The sequence below is a fragment of the Ammodytes marinus genome (genome assembly GCF_949987685.1).
Source record: "Ammodytes marinus genome assembly, chromosome: 5".
Classification (NCBI taxonomy): domain Eukaryota; kingdom Metazoa; phylum Chordata; class Actinopteri; order Uranoscopiformes; family Ammodytidae; genus Ammodytes; species Ammodytes marinus.
Genome location: NC_137234.1, coordinates 14948601 through 14972950, shown reverse-complemented (window position 1 = coordinate 14972950; position 24350 = coordinate 14948601). Strand labels below are relative to the sequence as shown.

The following is a 24350-nucleotide window of genomic DNA, read 5'->3' as shown; positions in this document are numbered from 1 at the left end:
AAGATTCATAAGCAAAGAAAAACAGCTGGATACACACATTCTAAACTGTGTTATTATTTCCCCCCTCAGATGCATCTCTCTCTTTCCTCACACAGTTGCAACCCATTAGAAGCTTCAACACACAACACAATAGTTCATAAATATTGATTATTTATTCTGTTGTCTCATTAAGGCAATGAAATTAAAATGTCCGACTAGTAATTGTATCCATGGGTGTATAAATTGAATAGTTAGATCAACTCAATTGTAAGCCACTGTGGGCTACCTGACAGCATTTAGTGTTGTTGAGCTTTAAGCAGGTTGCTGGCTTTGATGCCTCTGCTGCAGTGAGTGTTAATTCCCCCCCCCCCCCTCCACACACACACACACACACACACACCACTTCCCATAACTTAGCCTTGTTCTCTTCTCAGCCAGTGCCAGCCTCCAATATCTGAGCTCATCCCACCCGCTCTGCAGGATCTAGCGCCAGCCCTGCCATGCAATGCTAGTGGAGAGTGGGTAGCATCACATGGTCCTGCAGCCTGCCTTCTGGGGCTTTGGCATGGAGAGGAAGGGGGATGTACACACACGGCCCTCTGTGTGATTAGGACCACCACTACTACTACTGCTACTGCTGCTGCTGCTGCTGCTGCTGCACCTCTCTCCCTCTTTTTCCGTGGATTCCACTGAGTCTTGAAGTCAGCGTTGCCCACACAGCTCAGTGGAGCACAGCCCCTTTTTTTCCAGCCCACAAAAACCACCCACGCTCTCTAGACTTTTTCTAGTGTCTCTGGGGGTTGGGTGCACCAATCAGCGACAGGTAACACCACCACCCACCCATCCCCTTCATCCTCATCCTCCATCTCTCTGAAGCGTTGTACTGTACTTTCCCTTAAAGATAATGCATTCAAAGTGACTCGCGGTGGGGGTTCTGACTGGCCAAACTGTAAATATCTGAGTTGTATTCTGGGTGTAGCCTTTACAGAACTTCACCTGGTTGAAAGGGTGCTGAAAAAAACCTATAGAAAAAGGTGTGACTGAAGAGATAGATCAGTCAAAGTGAAAGCGCCTCCTCCTCCGCCCCCACATCCTGTCTGCAGGCTGATTACAGCAGAGAATGTGCTCTCACTGCTCATATAACTGTCTGTACTTTGCCCAGCATCTGCAGCAATACAGCTCACTACAGAGGGGAAACTGTGTCATCTCGATAATAAACATGTGACTAAAAGATGGGCAATCCAGAGAAAGTATATTTGCTTCACCCATAAAAAAAAACATCAGAAACGTAAGATATTTATTGTAATAAGGCGAGATATGTGTGAATTAGTCAGTCTGTGGTTTTGCAGAGGGACTCGAGTGAGACTTGTTGCATAAGTAGAGGCCTCACTAGCATGCAGAGAAAAATGCGCGATTTCTATATTTAGGAGACAATTTTTTGCTTTAGAACAGCTCCCTGCCAAGAAAGCTTAACACAATTGAAAGAATACAAAGGAATAAACAAAAAAATTACTACGGAGAAGTCCCTCATGTTGCCACACAATATGAAAAAACAAGCTCTGGTAGCATGCCAGCTGTGATGGCACACCAAGTTGTATGGTGGTGCCAGGGGTGGCAGCTTGTCTGTTTGTGTGGTGTATAGCATGGTGTGCTGGTAGCTCCAACTTGCCCGGAGACAGGAGGTGTGTACAGATTGAGCAGGGAGAAGAACACCAAGAGTTCTCATCAACAATTTTAATGCCTTCGCCCTTTCTCTTCCTTCCTGTCTCACTACACATTGCATGATTCACTGTGTGTGAGCAGGAAAAGGCCACGCCTGTGATCTCTGCTGGGGTGGGAGGGGGGGGGGGGGCACACTTGGCTTAAAAGAGGGAGAAAAAGCATGTGAAGAAGCGAAAAGCAGGTGGAGTGAGAAACGTGGCTTTGTGCACGTCACATGGAGTTCAAAAGTGCACTTCTGAATAATCCATTCTTGTAAAGTTGCAAGTTTAGGCTACTGTGTATACAGGAACTTCACAGTATTTATCAGTTTACACGGCCTGAAATACAATAAGGAAGGAAGGAGTCCCCAGCATTTGGTGCCCCACCCATTGTCGATACCCCAGCAGTTACGGTAAATATTTGCATGGGTGAAGTGAGGGAACAAGGTGTACTTCCTGTTGCAAGAATAATACTGAAGCACATGGCAGTCTAGTGAGAATAGGCTGCTCAACTGGGGAATAACACTCTACCCCTTTACAGTTCACTCCTGTAATTCTAAACGGCTACTTTAATGTTTCAAATACTTTTACAAATGCAAGCAAGGAAGCTCCCCTGGGGCCTCATTTATAAACGTGGCGTACGCCCAGAAGAGGGCGCACGCCAATTTCTACGCAAACATTGGGATTTATAAAAAGCAAACTTGACGGGAAGATGTGCGTTCCTCCACGCAAACTCTGACTCATGCGTACGCACAGAAAGTGGAGAAAGGAGAAACGGCGACTCCGTCGGCACATGTATGAAGTGCGAGAACGAATGTGGTTGTGTAAAATGAATCCAGATATAGGCCTATTATAAGCCATGTAGGTCTATCATATATGGAGTTCCTTTGCAAATCGGATGAAGCCATTCTTACAACTAATAAAAAAAATGCCTCCACGGATTTTTCCATGGAGTGATACCAACAAAAACTAAACGAATTAAGATCTTAAATAGCCTACAAACGAAGATATGAGTGCTAAAAAAAAAAAAAAACGTTCGAATAAGCTCTGCAGTTAGGCTATTAAAGAATAACCTATCTGCATGTTATTGGATTCATTCTGATAATATTGAGGTGGAATACAGCCTATTACTTTTACACTGACGCTGTTCTCGATGCCTCAGTCAGGCAGACAGGAGTGCACAGTTCCACACACTAATCATAAGCCTACTGTACATCACATACTGTGCTAATTTTTCGCGGCTTTTAGTATCTATGTGTTTTTGTACCCTCACACTGTGCCACCAAAACTAAATTTTCCCTGGTCGCCACTTCTCCAACGGGTACTTTGGCGTAACCGCAGTGATATACACCGTGTGGAGTCTATTTTTCCATTTTCCTTTCATTCAGCGATTGCCACTACCGCCTTCATGCACTCAGTAAATGATATTAATTCGGGCGTGTCAATGACTATGTATGGGTAAATATGGGCGTTACGTGAAGCCCGCAAAGGCTGCGCCACATTTAGAGTGGCAAAAGTTTAATTTAACAGTTAATCCCGCTGTTCGCTAAACGAACGGGGCTTAATACGTCACCTTGTTCATTGCTCTGATTGGTTGTAGTGCTATCCAATTGCGTGCAGTGGCATTTGAAATGCACAAGTAGGAGCTGCCTCTTGAGTTGGGAATTAGCTTTAGCTTATGATAGCTAATGTTAGCTAATGGAACTCATTACTCTTATTTTTTTTTAACAAACAATTATTCACCCTATTAAATAGATTAATACAAACTTATAAATATAAACTTGTATTTAAGATGGTTTGCATAGCTCAGCATAAAGCCTGAAGAATTATGGGTAAACAGCTAACCTGGTTCTATGAAAGTCCTTCAACCAGCACCAATTAATATGCGATCTTATCAAGAAAAGATGTGTTTATCGTTGTTCAGCAGCAGCCACATAACGACGTGTCACTTTAACAGAAAAAGGAAAAGAGAACAAACAAAATTGTAGCTGCTTATTTTATGAATTTATTTCCAAATGTAAACTTCACTATTTCATGCATACAACTTTATGACAACAAACATTATTCAACAATCTGTTATTTTTCATATTTGCATAGGACATGGTCACAATATATTGTCTAACATGTAAAAAATAATGCCATAAAAAGGTACAGCAGAGCAGCTAAGACCAGCACATTGAATGTGTGTAGAATCCAAGGAACTGTACAACTGTAATACTTGAATGTAGTGATTTTGGTTTGCAGAGAGAGAGAGAGAGAGAGAGAGAGAGAGAGAGAGAGAGAGAGAGAGATAGAAAAGATGACACCTGAAGGTTAGAGTGAGGTCATTGGAGAATGTACTGGCCATAGCTGAGTCGAGAATTATTTACAGATTAGATTGTATTGGTGCTGAGAGGGGAAGCAGCACCATGGAGTCACTACAACAGGCAACTGATGGTGATGGGCAGAGAAGAAACGCACAGAGGTATCAAGAGAGCAACATTACACGGAGGAAGTACACTGAGGACAAACAGGTACAGGGAAACAGAACCAAAAGACTGGTGAGAGTCTCTCTATTCGTAATCAAAGGGAGGTCATTCACAGCACTGTGTGCTGCATAACCTGAAACCAGACAAATCCTGAATGGCAAAAAAAATCTAATGCTTGAGTAAGACTTTTTGCCAGCGTGCATTTTAACAGTAGAGAGCAAACGCCACACACATGTCGTTTCAGGCAATCAAGCAAGACCACATGGTCAGTGAAGGGTACAGACACATATGGTCTGCCACGCTGTGTGTTCCTACTCACTTAGTCTCTGTTGTTTGTCTCTTCACTTATTCAGAATTTGTTTGCTTGTCTGGTTAAATGGGTTTTGTTCATTCAAGTCATTTTTTTAAAAACAACAACAACAAAAGTTGCTCATTTGAGATGTAGAAAAAGGTCCATATCAAGCACAACATCCACTAATCAACACTTACAGCATATAAAGTTGAACCCCGGGGTCCAAAATTACAGCAACATTCATCTTACCCTTCAAAGCCTTTGGTAACAACTCGTAACTGGAGCTGCAAAAACTCCTTCTCACTGCTCAAGAACCAATCTCTCCTATGGCTGCCTCTTAAACTTTATCCCCGCCTTTAAAAAAACCTTAGGCCTTTGTCACAAGGGAAGACATGCTCTGTATGTCTTTAAATATTATGTATAATAATACTTTTGCATATTGCCTGTATGTTGTTCATTCAAATTGGCTTTGCGTACACAAAGAGCCTGAAGAGAGGAAAGGAGAGATTATACCTGGGAAATGTTGACAATGAGAAACGTACCTTGTACACAACTCACGTTTAAAACCTCACAGTCGAGACAGAATTCTATTAATAACCTACAAAAAAAAATGCATCGGGTCGATGTAAGCAGCACATTTATAGAAGCAAATGCGATTTTCAATCCTTTGGAATGGTTGGGCGTTCATTATCATTAAGATTGTATATGTCCAAAAAATACCTGTAATAAGCCATTATACATCGCTTGAGTACTGTACAGCAAAAAAAATAAAATTATGAAAAATTAAATAACAAGATCCAAATGAAAACAAAGCTACACAATCAAAATGTTTACATAAAGCAGAAAAAAGAAATATTACTGTACATTACATAAAAACATGTCACACATTATAAAACTGTACACGTTTGTTAAATGTCTGAAAGTAGCTAGGTTTGTTTTTTTACCCACAACATTTGTATCATCTGTTTGAAGTTACCATTATAGTTTTGGCACACAATTGCATCGATCATGCTTGCACGTTGAAATCAGTCGTAAAGTATTCATTTGAGACGGTCTGATAAGTGATATATTCATATAATGAATATGATTTTTTTTTTCCTTAAATAAGATTAATGTTAGTTCCTTTACATACCAGGCAACAATCAGTTCGCTTAAATGTATTTTTACAATTAGCAGAAAAAAGATATTAAATTGTAGACTAAGTGTTGTAGACACCTTGCATTTCCATTTTGCCATTGTTTAAAGTCCTTTTTCCTTGAACAGATGTCAAAGTCTGTAATCCTACCGGGATTACAATCATATAGGTGGATTAAAAAATGTTGACATGGAGATTCATCGTCATTTACAGCTGACATCATTCATCACCGAGAAAATGTTTGAACTAAAACAAGAGCTCAGTAGGGAAGGGATATTTTTGGAGTATTATAATAAATGTGAGGTTTTATTATCTCCTTTTTGAATCTACAAGGATGTGCAGGACCCTGACAACATGGGATGATTCTATAAAATGTAGCCCAGTGTTTTTTTCCCTCTTACTTTCTATCCTTCTTCATTCAAGTAGGGACAAATAAACCCACCTATTATTTGTGCTACTCATCGAGCAAACGTAAGCTACATGAAGGATGTCTTGCAAAAGATATGAAGGTACAGCAAAAAAAATCAAATATTTCAAGAGGTATGATTTCTGAAAAATATACAGGCTTATCCATTATATATGAGACAAACAAATAAGCGATAAAAAAGTATGACTACATTGCTAACTCACAATGTTGTGGTCTCTATTCGTATGGAAAACTTTCAAAAGACTCTAAATAATAAAGAAAAAAATTAGTCACACCATCTGAAATAAATCGTACATTGAGGTCAGGAAGTTTCCTTTTTCTCATCATCAACCCAAACAATCCTTTCATTTTCTCGCATGGAGGAAGTTTTGGACAACAGGCAAAGTGAAATAACCTGCATCCTGACATCAGTATTAGGTGTTTTTGATTAAAGGGGTAAGGCCCATTAACAGGGCGTTCATAAGAAAATGTGATGTCTTTTTATCCAGCCCGACAAAAAAAACAGTCAACCTTAATGCTTTGATAAATTCCAACAAAAGAGTTGCTGAAATGACCTGAAGACAATGGAAAATCAAACAAAAAACTTAAAACAAACATAATAGGTCGAACAGACTATACACCTGTCTTCCGAGAAGTTAATAATTATTTGACAACAAAAGTACAGTAAAAATGGACATGTACAAAACTGTGTTCAATGGCCTTTTGTGTTGAATTATTCAAGTAGATTTGGTACAGTGAGAATAACAGTTTGAGACACTCTGCCTGTGGAGGCCTATATGTGTCACTGGTGCAGTCTGGCTGGATGGATAGACTGGGTTTTTTGTTTACACCGTCGCAGTCGGTTTATTTTCGGATGGTAGTAGCTTCCTGTTGCCTACAGTAAGTCCGCTGACACTAAGGGTCAAAGGTTTATGAAGGGGCCTGCTCCGTGCTTACTAAGGCGTATATCAGGGCTGTAGGATGTTATGAGGACATTATAGCTAGGAGTATGTGGAGGGGGGGGGGGGGGGGGGCATACAGCGGAGTTCCTGTGTTTCCAGTGTGGTTGGACACTGACCAGCAGTGAGCACTAAGCACCCAGGAACACCGTGTGGGGAGGGTGGGGGTGGGGGGAGCGCTGGCAGACATTTCTGACGACTGATGTTACAACAAAATCCACAAACTGTCCCATATCTGCTTTGCGGATGTTGACCCTGAGGTAAATGTGCAGATTACGGATTAAAAAGTGATTCATAAAACCATCTTGACGGTGACCCATTCAGAGTTAGTTTTTTTCTTTTCTTTTTTTTTCTTTTTTGCAAGAGAAAGTTACACTTAAAACCAACAACACAAATAAAAAATAAAAAGGTAATCACGGATAGATACCACAAAAAGCTGCTCAAGAGCAAATTGATGACTACGCCAATGTGTCTTTTTTTCCCAAAAATGGTAAATGTAAAACCCCCTTTCAGTGCTTCTTTCACTAAGAACTGCTGATCAGTGGCATTCAAAGTGTCATTTTGCAGCCTGGAAACAATTTGAACATCTTGCAGTTTTTTTTTTTTTTTAATATGTTGTGTTTTGGGGAAACTACTGCATTCAATCTAAATAAGGGATGTTTTCTTTCTGGGGGGGATGTGTGACAGAGCTGATTCTTCACAACTTTAAAGAGAGATGGCTGCTGTGAAGAACGAGGGACAAGGCTTGCCATTCATGAGCTTACACCTGCCATGATGATTTTGAAAAAACCCTCAACGTTTCCAAGTCAAAGTTGTTAACATGCACACAGTGTGAAGCGTGGGACTGCAGGGGCAAGAGTTGGTTCGAGTCGTTTGGTGGGGTGAACGCTATCACATGGTATTCATGGTGACGGCAGTCTGGAGGGTTAGAACCAAATACACTGGGAGAATATACATGGATGAAACTATTTCCGGGCCGTGGCGCTGAAGCATTAAAAAGGAGGAACATGTAGGCATAACATAGACTGGCGGGGGCTGCAGCAGTTTTGATAGTGGTGCCCATTTCCATGGAAGGTTTACTGTGCCTTTTGCCTGACTTATTGAGGCATGTCTGTCTAGAAAACACAAGTCAGCTTTCTCACGGGACATCTGAGCTTCACAGGCAGGACGACGTGAGGCTGGTGAGCACTGCACTTTGCTGATATGTTCATTTTGGTTCAAATGTTTTTACAACACTTTAAAAGTCCCCCCTTTGTTGCAGAGAGAGAGAGAGAGAGAGAAGTTTGAAAGCAGCTGTTTTTTTTAGCTCTGGTTTATGGGTATGAATTTTGGAGCGGCGTTTTCCTTGGCATTGTGAAATTTGACTCTCCAGCAGAAGTGGAGGATTTCTCCTTGTGCTTACGTTGGAGTTGGGGTGAAACCCACCCACACTGCTAGCCTTGTCTAGGTAGTACTGTTGTCTATACATTTCTACTCTCTTCCTCTTTCATCCTACAGGTTGGATCAAGCCACTAATTACAGCCATTTTTTTCCACTCACCAGTTGCTACAGTTGGAAGGAGGAGTGGGAGTCTGGGGAAGGAGGAGGACATGGGAGGGGGGGGGGGGGGGGGTGTCTGCGACTGGGTGTCTCCTCCTTTGTGCTGCTCAGCTCACGATAAACTTCTCTTTAATCAGGACCTGCCCTCCCTTGCCTGTCTATTGCAGATAGCTGCTTTGTTTTCGCTCTGTGCTCCACTATTTAGATTCTCTGGCCTACATTTGACCCGCAAGTTAGGCAACCTTATGCAATTTTTGGCAGGCTCGGAGCGTCACAGCTTTGTGACAGGACAGGTAGAGCCAGATGGGCGAGGGACACCTCACCACGAATGGCCTGTCAGCACTTATCCTGTGGGCTGTATAATGGCTTCTTGTGGGATGCAGCCGTTTCCTCCAGGGAGGCCACAAAATGCAGGAGGGAGGGAGGGAGGAAGGGAGCAAGCTGTCTGGTTCTACCTGTGAGACAGCCAACCACCAGGCCCGGGCCTCAACCAAAGAGTGGCTTACAAGACTGAATAGAAAGCTTTCATTCACTCTTGTCTTTGGTACTATTTCCTAAGTGCTTGAGAGAGAGGGGGGATAAACTTTGTTTCAACTTAAGTCCCTTTGTGTACATTTTGTGTGAAATACTGGCTGATGATACAGCACTTAAAAGTGTGAACAGCTGCTTTGAAACTGAACTGTCTCTGTTTAAAGGGCCTTACGTTTTTCTTCAACCGAGTATATGTATAACAACTGTTCACCCAATATCAACCAAGATCCTCCCACAATGCAGATCTACACAGTTTATATATGCATACACATATTTAACCCAGTGTCAATGCAACTGAATATTAAAACTACAGTGGAGGAACAGATGCGTTTTGTTCACTAGTGTGGGGGTCTGGGGATCATGTCCTTAACACACAGCTAGAATCATATGAACCCCCAGAACACAAAGGAGAACATGTATAAGGGTTGACCGTGGGGCTAGTTTCCTCGAAACCAACAAAAACAGCAAAGAGTGCAAATTGTGTTGAGTGAAAGGCTGCTATAAATGTACTGAATTGTACGGTTTCTCTTCACCGTGTTCATTCTTTCAAGCTAACAAGGCCATCCCTGAGAAGGGCGTAAAATTCAACCCCTGTTGAATTTTCAGAGTAAAGTGATGAGTATATTGTGCAGTCAATGTGAGTACTGTTAAGTACTGTGGTATTACAGAAATAGCAACTGTCTTCAATCCTGAGGTGTATGTGTGTGTACCCCTTCTCCTCACCCATTAAAAAAAGGAAGCCTTTTTGATAAGACTTGTCAGGGTCTCTGTTGTTTTTTTCTTCCTTCTAAACCTTATTTAGTTGACTGCAAACAAACATTGGACAACTAGCCATAGTCAGAAGCTAAAAATAATACAGACGTATGGTACATAATGTAAATATTGCCATCTGGGAAACGCATTACCTTCTTTTAGGGGGATCATACAAGTAATTGCACTACAATAAGCAGTTATGTACAGTATGGTACACCACAGCAAGCGCAGGGATAGCAAAGGGAGGGTAGGGCTAGGTGGGTTGCCATCAACTGGGCAACAGAAGTGTTATGACCAAAAAAAACACACAGGCCTCGCAGGTCAAGAGGCCAAAAAAGTGCCACTGGGGTTTTTTTCAGTTTAAGGCGAGTTGGCTGGGCTGAGGGTAGGGCTGGAGGCATCGGAGCGGCTGTAGTCGCTGAGGGAGCCGGGACGTGTGTTGCCTCCGTGGGGCCTCTTCAGCATGCCGGGCTGGAAGTCAGAGTGCCGCCTTGCGTGCTTCATCAGGTGGTCGCTACGCATGAAGCGCTTGTCACACAGAGGGCACCCGAACTTCTTCTCCCCCGTGTGGGTGCGGTAGTGGCGGGCCAGCTCATCGGAGCGGGCAAATTTCTTACTGCAGTCGGGCCAGGTACATGGGAATGGCCGTTCTCCTGTAAACACACACAGAGAGAGGGGCACAAGACGGGTCAGTGTGTTTTTTTTAAATCACACAAGAAGAACACCCCTCAAACCTAAACAGTTTTAGCCAATTGTTATCACTCACAGCTGACCATTTCCATAGTTTGAATGTTTTAGCCTGTATATACCTTTGACCTCTTTTTATTTGCTTACATTTAACATTGGATTGTAATGAATGGGAGCTCATGGCTGCTGAAAAGGTGGGGACAACACAAGCAAAATGCAAATAAGAAATTCTGCTTTTTCAAACTGTTCTCTGGAGAGTCGTTCAAGGTTCACGGTTTGGCTTTACAGTATTGCCATAATGGACTACAGGATTACACAATAAAATGCAGTTGTGCATCAGACAGGAATGTGAAGTATGGAAATGGGCTTAACACGCCAAATCATCAGAGTTCATTAGGTTGTAGGAATGTGTACAATGACCTACGTACAGTAAGTATTGACCGTGTCAGTGAGTGATCAAATGAAAGCCAGTTAAATGCAAAGATTCCTGCACTCACCATGCAGCACATGGCCTTCCCATAGTGACTGACGTGACTCGTCGTGAGGTGTTGACAGGTTAAAAAGTCACAAAGGCTGCCGCGCACTGCTTAAGAGACAGCTTTCATAGAAAGCTAATCAGGCTTGCTGAACAAGACTGCGCTGTTTTGAGGAATAATGATCATTGGGTTATTGCTAGAGAATAGATGTCAAAACCACCCAGAAAGAATATTGATTAAAAAAGGAAGGTGGAGACAGTCAGAAAAAGCTGTAATGGAGCCATGGGACTTTGGGTAAATCACCTAAAAAGTGGTGCTGTGCTGAAGGAGCAGACCCAGTTTAATTATCTAAGCTCCAGATGCTAATCATACTCACAATGGTTACCCAGCCCATTTTCCAACATGCAACTATCTGTGACTCGGCACATGGGAAATTACACCCTTCCCCCCTCCATCAGGCAATAAAAGTGGGCTTTGACACAAATATACTCAAAGCCAGATGGTACTATATATCTCGTGGTTTCTTTTCTATTCTGATGTGGAAACCGGGTGCGCTGGGCCTAAATGCTGTTTTCTGCATGAACTGGCCAACATGTACTAATGTGCCGTAACACTGTAGTGCATTTAGTTCCTTATCAGTGAGTGACAATAGTTCCTTCCAGCATCTACATTTATCAGTGTGACATTGCAGTGCTACAGTTAAGGGCAGGGCTTCTACTTTAATGGTAAAGTTCTTTCCTGTGAATGAGTATAATCAAGCATCCCGTGCAAGCTCTTGATAGGGACTTGAGGATTTGGTATGAAAAGAAATATACAGTGAGTATCATGAATGTTTATGGGTGGCATGACAAATGAGTACATAAGAACAGGCCTGCCAGTGGCTTTTTTTCACTCTTTGGCTTCCCTCAGCACCACAGTGGAAACAGTGCTGTTCAGCATCAAACACTCATATGCTACCTGATGCCAGTAAGTCTCGAAAAACAAGAACTTTGTACACTATAGTCATGATCCCTCCCCCCAAAAATACTGCATGGTTACAAAACATGCAGACAGACAGAGCAAGTCTAGACATCCCGGTCTGTGTTCCTGCCTCTGACGCCTCACCTTGGCCCCAGACAAACTGTTAGCCCTGCCCACAGCAGGGCCTGCGGGCTCATTCAGGACTCAGTGTATGTAAACTCTGTAACGGACATATGTCTATTTGCATATACACATTACACGCAACCTTGTCTTCTTTTTGTGTAAAATATCTACACTGTTTTAGCACTGCTGCTAGAGTCAACACACAAAGAAACAATCCATCTGCCCCACATGAAGTTAGAGTAACAATTCATAAAAGTGATATGGCTGTGGTTGTGTTTACACATTCTGGATATAAGAACACAAATAACATTAAAGAGAGCCATAATAGTATGTTTTCATACCTGATGATCAAGAGAAACAGCCTGTGCTGCCACATGGCACTGCTAACTGAGTTATTGGCAAAAAGAGCTAAGTTATGCGGGTTGCTTAAGGCTCAGTAACCAGTGTAACGGATCCAACAACATGCATATTTAACCAGACACCAGAGAGCTAGGCTGAGATATCCAGTCTAACTGCCCTGATACAGTAATGCAGTCATACTGGAAGCTTCAGGTAACCAACAGCGAGTCACCGAGACGCATCAAATAATTTAGAGCTCCATGACTTTGTGAAAGCAGCAGAATTACCAGATCAGCTTCCGCCACACTGCTTTTGGCATTTAGGTCAACAATATGAATATGCATTCAAAAAGCCTGCTGCTTTATTGTAAGTCTAGAAAGATAAACTTGCATTCAGAGAAAACCATGCAATAACTTCAGGTGGGATTTCCGTGCGGTCAGTAAAAGCGAGTTTTTTTATGAAACAATGAGGATGTGTAGGGAAGAAAAGCTTTGATCCTGAGGGGAAATGATGATAGGGGCAATTACCAACGTGTGGTGTGAGGATTTCACTCCTCAGAATCTCAATAGACTGCAGCTATTACTCAGCAGCTCTATTGAAAGAGGAATGCTGCGAGCTATACCCAGCTCTTATTCCCAGTGCCAGTGCTGTCACAGCAGGGCACCGTGGCAATGGTGACACCAGGCTCCAACGATTGTCCCATCTCTGGCAGCGTCCACACTGAGGGTGTGGTTTGTCTTTCTCAGAATGTGCCAGTTGCAGAAGGTGAGGGGGTGTGATGGGGGAAGCTTTTCCCTAACGAACACAGTGACCCAGTTACCAGTGAAGCGAGTTACATCATGCACGCAAACTGTACCCCTACTAAGCACCAGTGTCCCCCCCTCAGCGGAAGATGCGATTATGTCACAGGTACTCTTGTTATATAACTGTTCTCTCCCAGGCCAGTGGGTCAGTAAATAAAGAGCTCATCCCCTGCTTTTCTCCCTCCACCCTTCTCATATTCATATCTATGAAGAGTGACGGCTCAATTCCTGGAGAGAGAAAAAAAAGGAATCTGATTTGGTCTGGAGCTGTCTGCGAAGGCAATCAAATCTCCTTTTTTTACGTGAGCAGCGACGCAGGAGCTCAACTCGGTCAACTGCTCCAACAACAACCACCAGCATTTCAAACAAGTGCAGATAACATTCCTAGTGTGTCCTCAGGCAAGGGCCAAATTCACACAGTGTACAGCTGAAACGTCCACATAATCGTGCCATCAGTGAGCTAGAGTAAATAGCTCAGAGATTACCTTGAAGTTAACTTTGCTTTGCTAGCACAGTGAGTACCAGAACAGCAAATGTTACAGAGCTCAGAAAAAAACCAAGGTGCACACTTAACCTTCATGGACTTTTACAAGCAACAAACTCATTACAGTCGGAGCTACCTCACTTCAACACTGGCTTAGTAGCACAGTCCACTTGGCAACTTGAAAATGAGAGGGGCACCACCAGGGGAGGATCTAGAACATTTTACATGGGGTGGCGAAGGGGGGGCAAGAGGTCTTGGCAGGGGGGCATGGGAGGACGGTAGCGGGAATCCCCATATATATTATATTGATCATCATTTCTGATAAAATAAGACATGTGTAGCCTATATCTTAAGCCTACATAGCTTACCCTATACAACACATTGCAACAACAGAAAACAGGCAATAATTGAAACATGTTATTTTGAGTGACATGACATATCACTCTAGTGTAGTGGAATTTATATGGAAGGAGAATAACAATACAGTAGTTTAGGCTGGGACTGCAGTCAGACCCTCTGCTTACCTTTCAGCCATGTTAACCCTATGTCTCTCTCTCTCTCTATCTCCCATGTTGCCTGCTGATCACTACCTGCCTCTGTCGTCTGTCCCTCTGTCTGAATATAAAACCTCCTCTTCATCCCTCACATTTATTTCTTCTTTTCCCTCTATTCCTTCACTTATTTATTCATGTCTTTAACATATGATTATGTAACCTGGTTTAATTTGTGCAGCTCTTTTGCTGTGATATGTGAGAGTTTTTAGTAGGCTATGTTTGGCTGTTCATACAAAAAGTATCGATCTCCTAGCTAGCACTGTCAGTGTCACTGTAGTAACTTAATGCCTCAGAAACGGCAACTCTCTCTCTTTCTCTCTCGAAACGGCGACCCAGTGTTAAATTGTATGGATCCGAACATCCGGGTTTTTTTTAAATATTTTTATCAAGCTCTTGCCTGTACTACAACAGGCCTACAAATTAATAAAAGGGCAATATGCTTCTACACGTCACAAGCGAGTGATTTCCCTTTTGGCCAACGATTAATGGTTGTGCTCTTATTGATGAATTAGCTACTTTTGCATTGCATTACATTAATTACAAATATAACTTTAAGTTAAATTGGTGTGTTTAAAATTCACAAGGGTAAACTGACTTCACCTTCAGATGCTCGGAGCAGGTCAGTAACTCTTCGCAGGGCTGCATGGCACAGCAGCGCGCTGACTCGCTGTGTGTGACAAACTGTGTGATCGCCGATATGCGCATATGATGCAGGGCCGTGGCTAAGTATTTGAGGGGCAGGGGCGCAGGGCATAAGATTAGATTCAAAATTATTTACTTTTGTTCAATTTATTGTTTGTTTAAATTATTTGTGTGGCTTGTTGACATAGTGGAGGTTTGTTCTTACAAGTACATTTTTGAGAATGCAAAAGTTAGGGGGGCAGCTGGGGGGGCAAGGCTCTTCAGTGGGGGGGCCACTGCCCCCCCTTGCCCCCCTGTAGAACCGCCCCTGGGCACCACTAACTTAGTTAGTTAGTGGTGGGGCTCAGCACAATCCTGTTATTTGGCTGTGTGTTGACAACAAACACCTGTAACCAGTAGACAACCATTCAAGGGATTTTGGGTAATACTGAAATGTTATACCGATGCTTAGTCCCTCATCAGCGTAAAACCACTGGAGCATAGAGGGTTAACCCAACCATACCCAGCCCCTCCCTCTTTGCCTAGCGTCACAAGCAAAGATGATTTAAACACAAAACATGTGCGTGCAGAAGAATGAACATTAAGGCTTTTGCAGCTCCTCTTCTCTTTGTTCACACGGCAGTATGTATATGCAAGGCTTCGCTTGTGTAAAAATAACAACAAAGGCATACAAAGGTCTGCGGTCTGTAGAAAGGGGGAAAAGGCGCGGCTTAATTTGAAACACATCAGATCAGAACAGCTGTTTACATGGCTTATTGTCTATGAAAAACGAACTAGGCGGGATTGGAGTTGAATTACTAAGAAAATGAGATGATGTTTTCTCAGAAGCTCCATTCAGAGTTTTTGTTGCAAACAGGAATTATTCGTCTCTGCAGAAGCAATGAAGGACCCTTGGGTGGGTCAGGTGCTCATGATGAGGACCGGCTCAAGCTTGTCAGGGGAAATCTCTGTCAACAGGGAGCATTTGATCTATTATCATCTTTTGTCCATATTGAGAGGGACCTTGCTTGCCGCTGAATAGCCTTTAGGTTGTGAACAATAGCAGCAGGCTAGCTCCCAGCAGGAGAGGCACTCATGTGATGCATTATCATCAGACGGGCTGTGCATTCAAACTGTAGCTCACTGCCTTTGGTCTGCACTGCACAGGCCTATTGACATTCACCTGGACACATGCAGTGGGGTCAAGTGTGATTCCTGCACACACTTAGCCATACATTACTTCATCCCCGTTAACTCTTTAGGGGAAAAGGCGGCCAGAGCTCTCCTGCTTTGACCAGCTCATCACATTTTGCCTCAATTAGTTAGAGTGGGCACTCTCGTTTGGCCTTGAGTGGACGCTAAAACAACCTGCAGCCTTGATTTGTTGCCGTTTGTCTCCTTGTGTCTTTTAAACCCTGGTTAACTAAGGACACGAAAACAGCTGCAGCCCTTAATGGGTGTTAACAGTTTGTCCGCCGCAAAAAAAGCAGGTGAGAGCAGGGGTGCCTCATCAACCGTGACTCTCACTCACGCAACACAATGCCAGCTCATTCCATTGATAGAGTCTACGTCAAGCCCAAACGAGATAGTCGTCCTTGCTACCCAGTGCCAGACAAAGAGCCATAGCCCTGCTGGATCCTGAGAGGCCTCACTACCACACTGCGATAAGAGCAGATACAGGCTAGAGATAATGCCAGCTGTCAAATGTTATACCTGCAAGTGGGAGAGAAATATTTTCATGCCTCACAGAAAATCATCATGCCCTCCTCCTCCCCCCAAGACTCCACAAAATCCTCCTCATCTTGTTACCGAGGGCCACACCCCAGTGTGTCGTGGTCTGCCACAGTCTGATTTATCATACAGAGGAAGGGGACAAACCTTACATACCGTAGGTACCGAAAAGAGCTAGGCTGAAGACAAAACCATCCCTCTGACATTTAGCTCCACAGCAATTTTCAGCCATTCCTTTCTTATTCCACCTAAGCTGAAAACAACACAGTGGGTGAACACAGTCAGACCAACTCTCAGATTGTACTGGGCTGACAGGGGTGTTCCCTGCTTGCAGAGGTCACAGCCCTTCAAAACGTTAATCAGATTAGCTGCAGATGCAGCTGAATAAATGACCTACATCAATGGAGGGCATTGACAGTGTATATCCTGGTATCTAACCCCACCCCCACCCTGCCGCACTGTATATTCACTGTCTTTGTACCGCAAATCCCTCCCTCACATGCGAGATGCGGTTGCTGGATTCTGAACAGTGGAGGTGAAAAAAATGCACAGTGTTCCACAGGTCTGTATCCCTCTCTTCCTGCCGCTGGTAATCAACACCACGGCGCAAGTTGTGGCGGGGCTCGGCCCTGCAACACAACACGCTTTGCACCTATTTTGCTTTGCAAGTGGGAGAACGGTGGGAGGAGCTGGGGGAATAGACAGAGCAGCTTTTATATAACTGCTCCTGAGCTAACTAAAGAATACATGAAGCATGTGGGCCACTGAAAGCCACACAGCCATGGAGCTGCTTGACAGGGGCCTTCTAATGTCCATCATGCGTGGCTGCTCAATCACAGATAAATATAAGTCAACATCAGCGAGGAACTATCCTACTGTCAGCTTTACATGGCCACATATAGGACAGCATGGGCAACAAGAACACGCCCCAGAGATGACTTTAATGGAGCAGTAGGCTAGCACTACACCAGAGGATTAGAACATGCAAGATGGTGGCTCCACTTTGGTTTTATTTACATGCAGAGGATCAAGTAGATTTAACTAATACCTTGTTTCCACTGGACACAAACTATACTGCAATACGTGGCCACGTCCATGGGCCAATTACTGCAGACCCTTCACACCCAGGACAGCACTTGTTTAATCTACTGCCCTCAGGCAGGAGGTACAGGTGCATCAACAGCAGGACAAATAGACTTAAAAATGTTTATTTCCCTGGGCCATCAGGTCCTTGAACTCTTGACGTGTGTGTGCGCTATGCTGGATAAACAAAGTATATATTGCTATGTTTCTCCTTTTATTCTTTGCTATTTATTTAATTAATTAACTTATTACTGTTTTATTTTTTATTATATATATATATATATATATATATATATATATATATATATATATATATATATATATATATATATATATATATTATATATTATTTTATTTGTTATGCACTGGCCGAAGTAGCACTGCAATTGCATTGTATACCTGTTGTGCAATGACAATAAAGATTATATTCTATTCTATTCAACCAATTTTCATCAGTGAAAGCAGCTTCTAGAAAAAATCTGTTTATTTATAACAGGTTAAGACTTTACAGCCATGCATGGCCTCAGTGGTGCTTTGAGCTATTATTTTAGCACACTAGTGTATAGCAGGTATTACATGTTAGTTCAACGTGCTAGAATGCTAACCTTGGAATTAACCACCAAACAATAAATACAGTTACAAAGACAAATACAGATGCTGATGGGAATGCATTTCATTTAGCAGTTTTTTTGGAATCTTAACAGTTCTTACAAATCATCAAGGAGGAAACATGCACCAAATGTCTGTACCAAATTGTATGGCATTCCATCAATTAGTTGTTCAGACATTTCGGTGAAACCACCAATGTCCACCTCATAGTGGCGTAATACGACAATTCAGGGGATCACCGAAGTCATTAGGATTCATTATCTGGGAATGGTGGATGTCTGTACCAAACTGAATGGCAATCCATCACATTATAGTTGAGATATTTCAGTCATGACCCAAAGTAACCGACCGACAGACACGCCATGGCATGGATTAATTTTTTCATGTATTCCGTGTGGGGAAAAATGGAATCAGAGGAGCCTATCATGAGTGAGGAGTCATCATTTTATTACACACCAGGAGAAAAAGGGCTCAGCTGGGTGGGATGGTGGAAATCCTGCCGTGTGGCAGGTAGACAGACTGACCTCTTGTGCCTCTATAGTTTTTACCCATTTGCTATGCCAAGGTCAGGCAAAGCAGGAAAACCCCATCCCCACCCTGCTACCTCATCACTGCCACCAGCCACACAGGAACACTGTGCACTCTGTGTAGCAGTGCAGCCAACTATAAAACCACTGGCAGGGATGCAGTATATATAATCAGAGACTCCTGCTCCTTTTTTCCATGTGGAATTTGGGATAATTTCACGTTTAAAAGAGTGTCATTAACCACAGTTATTTGGCTGAAAATAGAACACATGCATGAATAACTTGGGCCTATATGGCAGTGGAACTGTGCAGCCAGGTGGTGCCACTTTTTTTAGGACAGGGGTTTACAGCCATCTCACAGTATTAGAGGTACCCCCAGCAGAACACAAAAGAGGCTGGGACAAAACGTCTAACCAACTGTAAAACATGTTATTAGGCCCTTTGTCTTTGAGGAACACTGACCCTGTTCCTCACTGTGATTCGAATAGGTTTCGAATAGGCATTGCACACTGACAAGATGGCCTTTGTGAGGCCCAGCCATGGGGGGCAGAGAAGGCCCAGGCAGTTCTTTCTGAAGAAGACATGACTTGTAATGAGCTTTGTCAGGGGCCATCTCTTTTTGGAGATGGCAGGCTGCATGACATGACCAGAGCAGAGTAATGAGGCTTCACAGAGAACACCGTGTACTTCGTTAACACAATACACCTCTTCAGGAAAGTAGGTCCTCATACTTAAGAGTTGGTCATGCTTCTTAAGAGAACGGTGAAACAAAAGAATGAACAGAAAGCAACAAACAGCTGCTGATAAAAAGTCCTGAGAAAGAATCAGTTTAATTTTAACGGCCTTGGTTTCCAACTGGGTTTATCTGTGCATCTGTGTGCAGCACAGACTTGAGTTTTCCATACTGCGGGATAAGTATATGAGTCGGACAAAAGCCCCCACCCTCCCACACCAGGAGAACAGACAAAAGCTGTCTGGTAACCTTGGACCCCTAAACTGCGGTGGATTCTATGCCATCAAACTCAATGCAGTATAATGAGCCATTTGAATTCAGCGTGTACTCCCATGTCTGCTACATCCTGGTGTCCCTGTTACACCACGTTGTAGAAGATAACTATGTTTGAGAATAAACCTAAAATAAAATCACAGTGTCTAGAGAACTAAGGGAACCCTTAACCAGATACACTTTTAATACTTTTATAGAGGTAGCCCAGAGTTCCCACTTACTCAGGACAATCAACAGGCCTCACAGTTTTCTGCATTGTCCCCAATTCAAACTGTCAGTTGTCCTGAGTACATTATATCCAGAAACACACACTGCTTTATTTTTCAAATGTTCATTTTTCTTTTTGCTTTCAGCACTTCAAATGAACTTTTATGCACCTGCACTATATTGGAATGGGAACAACTCAGAGTTCTCAAAAAACCGATTCAAATAAAGCTTAAACTATCTTCATGGCTAAGGTTATTTGTAATTTAGGAGAACTGACACTTAATAATACAGTGTCTTACTTTAGCAGTATATCCATCCTTGAAATATGCATAAATAGTAAGTTGTACATTTTAAATGGTTGATTTAGTGTAGTAGTAATGAGTAATAGTTAATGTCACCTATCATCATGATAACAAAAACTAAAACGTAATTCATGGCTTAAAATAAAATAAAAAGCTGATGCCGCTAATACGACATAACTAATGGGTGAAGTTCAATTTGAGCTAGCAATGGCATTGACAGTAGACATAGCATAAGAAATACAATGTGGCTCAGGTTTCAGCTCCTCTTACACTCTGACAAATCACACACACACAAGGATTACAAAAGCTTGGATGATGAGACTTTGCACGTTACAGAAGTCAAGTGAGGACACTTGGCTCTTTGTTAAGTGTTTATTACAGTGTTTCCCACCTCAGTTAGATAGCCGTGTTTGGCCGGGACTGACTGGGCTGCAATCCATTCTCTCCTGACTCTGCTAGTAGGGGCTGAAGGGAAGCACACTGCCAGAGTGCGCCTCTATGAAAGCACTGCAAGGTTGGCTGAGGCAGCCCCAGCTGAACTCAGTTGACCCACATTCTGGGACTATCCAATCAAACAGGCAGAAATAGCCATTATTATCAGAATTGATGGGACACAAACCAATCGTGGAGCCTGACGCTGGAGCATGTCCAAACAGAAACGCAGGCGAAAGGAAGCGCTTCATAGGCAAAGAGACAAGGGCAAGGCTAATATGGAGCAATACACTGCACTAAAAGCACATGGTCAGGGCTGAAGGGATAGCACATTGTGTGTTGGGGGCTGGGTCTTTGAGAGCCCTGCTACAAGTTGGGTTGAGACAAAGTAGCTGAGCTGAGGTGACTCACATTCTGTGGCCATCCCATCAAATTAGCAAAAAGCATCCTCCTCCATAGGCATTGCATTACCTTTAGTGGGTCATTTAAGTATTGATACTGGAGTCTTATGGACTCCTATTTTACGTAGGCTACATAAGTCAAATCAGTGTGTCTCATTTTCTGAGACTGTTCTAGACAAATGCTGCACAAAAGTCAGCACCAAGCTGCAACTGACTGATAAAAGGCAGTGTGCATGTACATCTCAATAAGAATAAATGTAATAACAATGGAATGCCAATACCGGAGTATTCTACCTCAGGAAAATATGTGCATAACATAAATGGTGTCTTATAGAGTGCTCAGTTGTGTTGCCATGCTTTGTTTTTTTGATAACATATGCCATCTATATGAAATTCCTCTAAAGGATAATACATCTGTTGGCATACGGACGCAAACCATTCACAAAGTCAGACTGAGGAGTGTTGGTCTATTTATATAAAGGAAAGAGAAAATAATACAGCCCCTGTAAGGAGGGGTCACCGATTTCTGATTCTGAGACAAATGAGGGGGTGTGTTGAAGAAAAGGGCGCTTATTGTCAAGAGGGTATTGCACACATATTTTGAATTCTATATTCAGCTGGGTTTTTTCATGTACACATTTTTATATGACGTGGGTCTATTTTGTAGCTGTGCTGTCAGCCTGATTGTTGTGTGAGTTTGGAGGATATATCGGTGGGAAGAGGGACTGTACTGTGTGAGCTGCTGCAGCCTTCAGAGGAGAGAGGAGAGAGAAGGAGAGGCTCCTCTGTCGAGGCTCAGCTAGCTGAGTCTGTTGCTGGCCAGATCAGCTGGCAATCTGTCTAGCGGGGGTGTGGCACATCACAACAAAGGGCTCTGGGCAGACAAGCGACTGCACAGCTCTCATCAACCCTCCAATTTGAGTCGTTTTACGTCTTTCCACCCCTCTCTCTCTCAGTATATCCGATGGAATGCGAAGAGCAACTATGGAGGAACGCTCCTTCGAGAGAGGCAAACGTAACACACCGCGGATCTGGAGCGCGTTTCAAAGCATTTCACCCTGCAGTGTGACGGCACACTTAACCTACTTGGGGCGATCTTTAAAACTTTTTTTCTGCATGCCCGTGTTAGTGCATAGGCTTGGCTCAATCGTGACATGCTGTTGAAGGCGTTTTTATTTTGCTTACGTCGCCCTTTAAAACAAACCAAAGTGGGCTTTGATCAATGCGCGTAGAAATCAGATCCGTGTAATTTTGTTCTGCATTTGCACTGCAGTTTCGGTCTGTAGGCGTACCATAGGTCACACTGTCCAACGCAGGGAGGGATGGGGGCATGTGAGAGGAAAGCAGTGACAAAGCTCCGAGACTTGAGTGGGAGTGGCACTATTTTCGGCTCCCTCCCTTCCCCGAAATTAAAAGGACATTTCGCGAAGTTCACACAATTTAGGAGGAACAATGCAATTATTTAACCATGCACCATTTCTGGTTTTGCTGCAATGTGCGTGTCGATAATTCCATTCAGGATGGATCTGTTAATATTTATACATAGCCTATGACTCAATTTAAAAACTCAGCAGGCACGATCACCTCCCCCTTACAAATATTGATTTGAATGAACTCGAAGAGAAATCACACTTCTCACCACTATACTCAGTTTTAATAATCTTGTCTGGTGTCATACAGGCAAGGGGAACTACAATCAGTCAAGTTCACAGCAACACACATTTGCCTCCAATGAAACTGACCTGTATGTGTCCTTAGATGGGCTTTGAGGTGGGATGATTTGCCATAAACTTTTTCACAACCTGAATAGTGGCATTTGTGCTTTTTCTGAGGCAATTCTTTCTCAGTTCGACCTCGCGATCTTTTGCCTCTTTGTTTGAACGAAGGATCGGAGATGGTGGTAGGTGTGGCAGAGTTTCCATCATCTAGGAGGTTCGGCATGCTCTCATCCTTTATTTTTCCCTGCTCGGCAACACTGTTGGGAGTCTGCTGGTTAAAATCCGCCAGAATCCGCGCCACCACAAACAGAGAGGAGTTGTCTTTCACCAAAGGCTCTTTCATTTCCTCACCGTTCCTGGAGGATGACGGGGTCTCTGGTTTAATCTCCCTATTCCCTTTAGGAGCGTGGACAATTGCACGACTGGACATTGAAACAAGGCACTCTGCAGCAAAGTGATCCATTTTGTCTTTGAAACAACCCCCTTTGCTCCTTAATGACATTCAAAAACGAAAATGATGGCGTGTCGGAAAGAAAAACAAAAAGTACTTGTTCCGTGGTTCCCTTTGTACGGTAGAGGTCGTTCTCATCAGAGATAACTGACTTTATGATCTTACTCGGCTTTCCGATATCATCAACATCCTGTGAGAGAACCGCCTTGGACAAAAATGCAGACAAGCCCCTCTCAGAGAAAATGATAATAATATAAATAATAAACCCAAAAGTCTTTGTTTAGTGCAACGACGCTGGTAGCAGGACCTCTGCAAACTTGGATGTGTTAACTCCCATCGCAGCTCCAAACACTCCCCGGCATAGTGAGTGTGTCTCCTGAGCGCCTGTTCCTGCTGGTTGTATCCATGCTGGGGGCGTGTCGACCGGCAGCGCTCAGCAGCATCGTCAGAGCAGCCGCTCATTCATTGGGCACTGCGTGTCCTCAAACGAACCGAACAGCGCGAGTTACTTGGAAGTTTCACCACAGGTTGCCTCCATGCATTCAGATGATGTATCTCACACAGGCAGGTGACATAGTTATATAGGCACGGCAAAGGTCTACAAAAGGAATACATGCAACAAAAAGAAACATTTGACGTTCCAAGCATGCTTGGATCTCCTCTGTGATATTTAGTAACATTTGTTACAAATGTGTTGGACAACATTGGTTATGGTTGTTGTGACTGAAGACTAATTTCATATTATTCTGCTCATTTGTCAATATATATATTTATGCATTTTTAATGGTCCCCTAGTTAGATCATCAACTAATGATTTCAGTCTGTTGGGAATAAATACTAGCACGTTTTCTTTGCATATTACTTGATGGAATATCAGTGTTGACGTATTATATCTCCTGTTTGAATGTACAGCTTTTTTGACATGAATAAACCTGATGAGGAGAATCTCAATAAAGGCAATAATGCAACATTGACTTACACCGTTACATTTGATCGAGCGATTAGGAAATGCTAAAGAAAAGTGCAAAGGTCACAAAATATACTTTTCAAATGTACTTATTCTGCTAAAGGAGC

At 43.0% G+C, this 24350-nt stretch overlaps 1 protein-coding gene across 1 annotated transcript; it reads right to left on the bottom strand.

Annotated features, from left to right (window-relative positions):
* Window positions 1–3910: 3910 nt before the first annotated feature.
* klf13 (Kruppel like factor 13) lies at window positions 3911–23627 on the bottom strand. Its single transcript, XM_080028055.1, has 2 exons — window positions 22850–23627; window positions 3911–10415 (listed from the first exon to the last, which is right to left on the bottom strand). The coding sequence occupies exons 1-2, from the start codon at window positions 23325–23327 to the stop codon at window positions 10123–10125; spliced, it is 771 nt and encodes a 256-aa protein (XP_079884181.1). The 5' UTR covers window positions 23328–23627; the 3' UTR covers window positions 3911–10122.
* Between the last annotated feature and the right edge of the window lie 723 nt (window positions 23628–24350).

Excerpts from the sequence above, each read along its gene's own strand:
- klf13 (XM_080028055.1), bottom strand. The coding sequence starts at position 23,327 with ATGTCATTAAGGAGCAAAGGGGGTTGTTTCAAAGACAAAATGGATCAC. Across the intron at positions 10,416-22,849 it reads CCATCTAAGGACACATACAG|GAGAACGGCCATTCCCATGT; the intron begins GTCAGTTTCATT and ends GTGTGTTTACAG.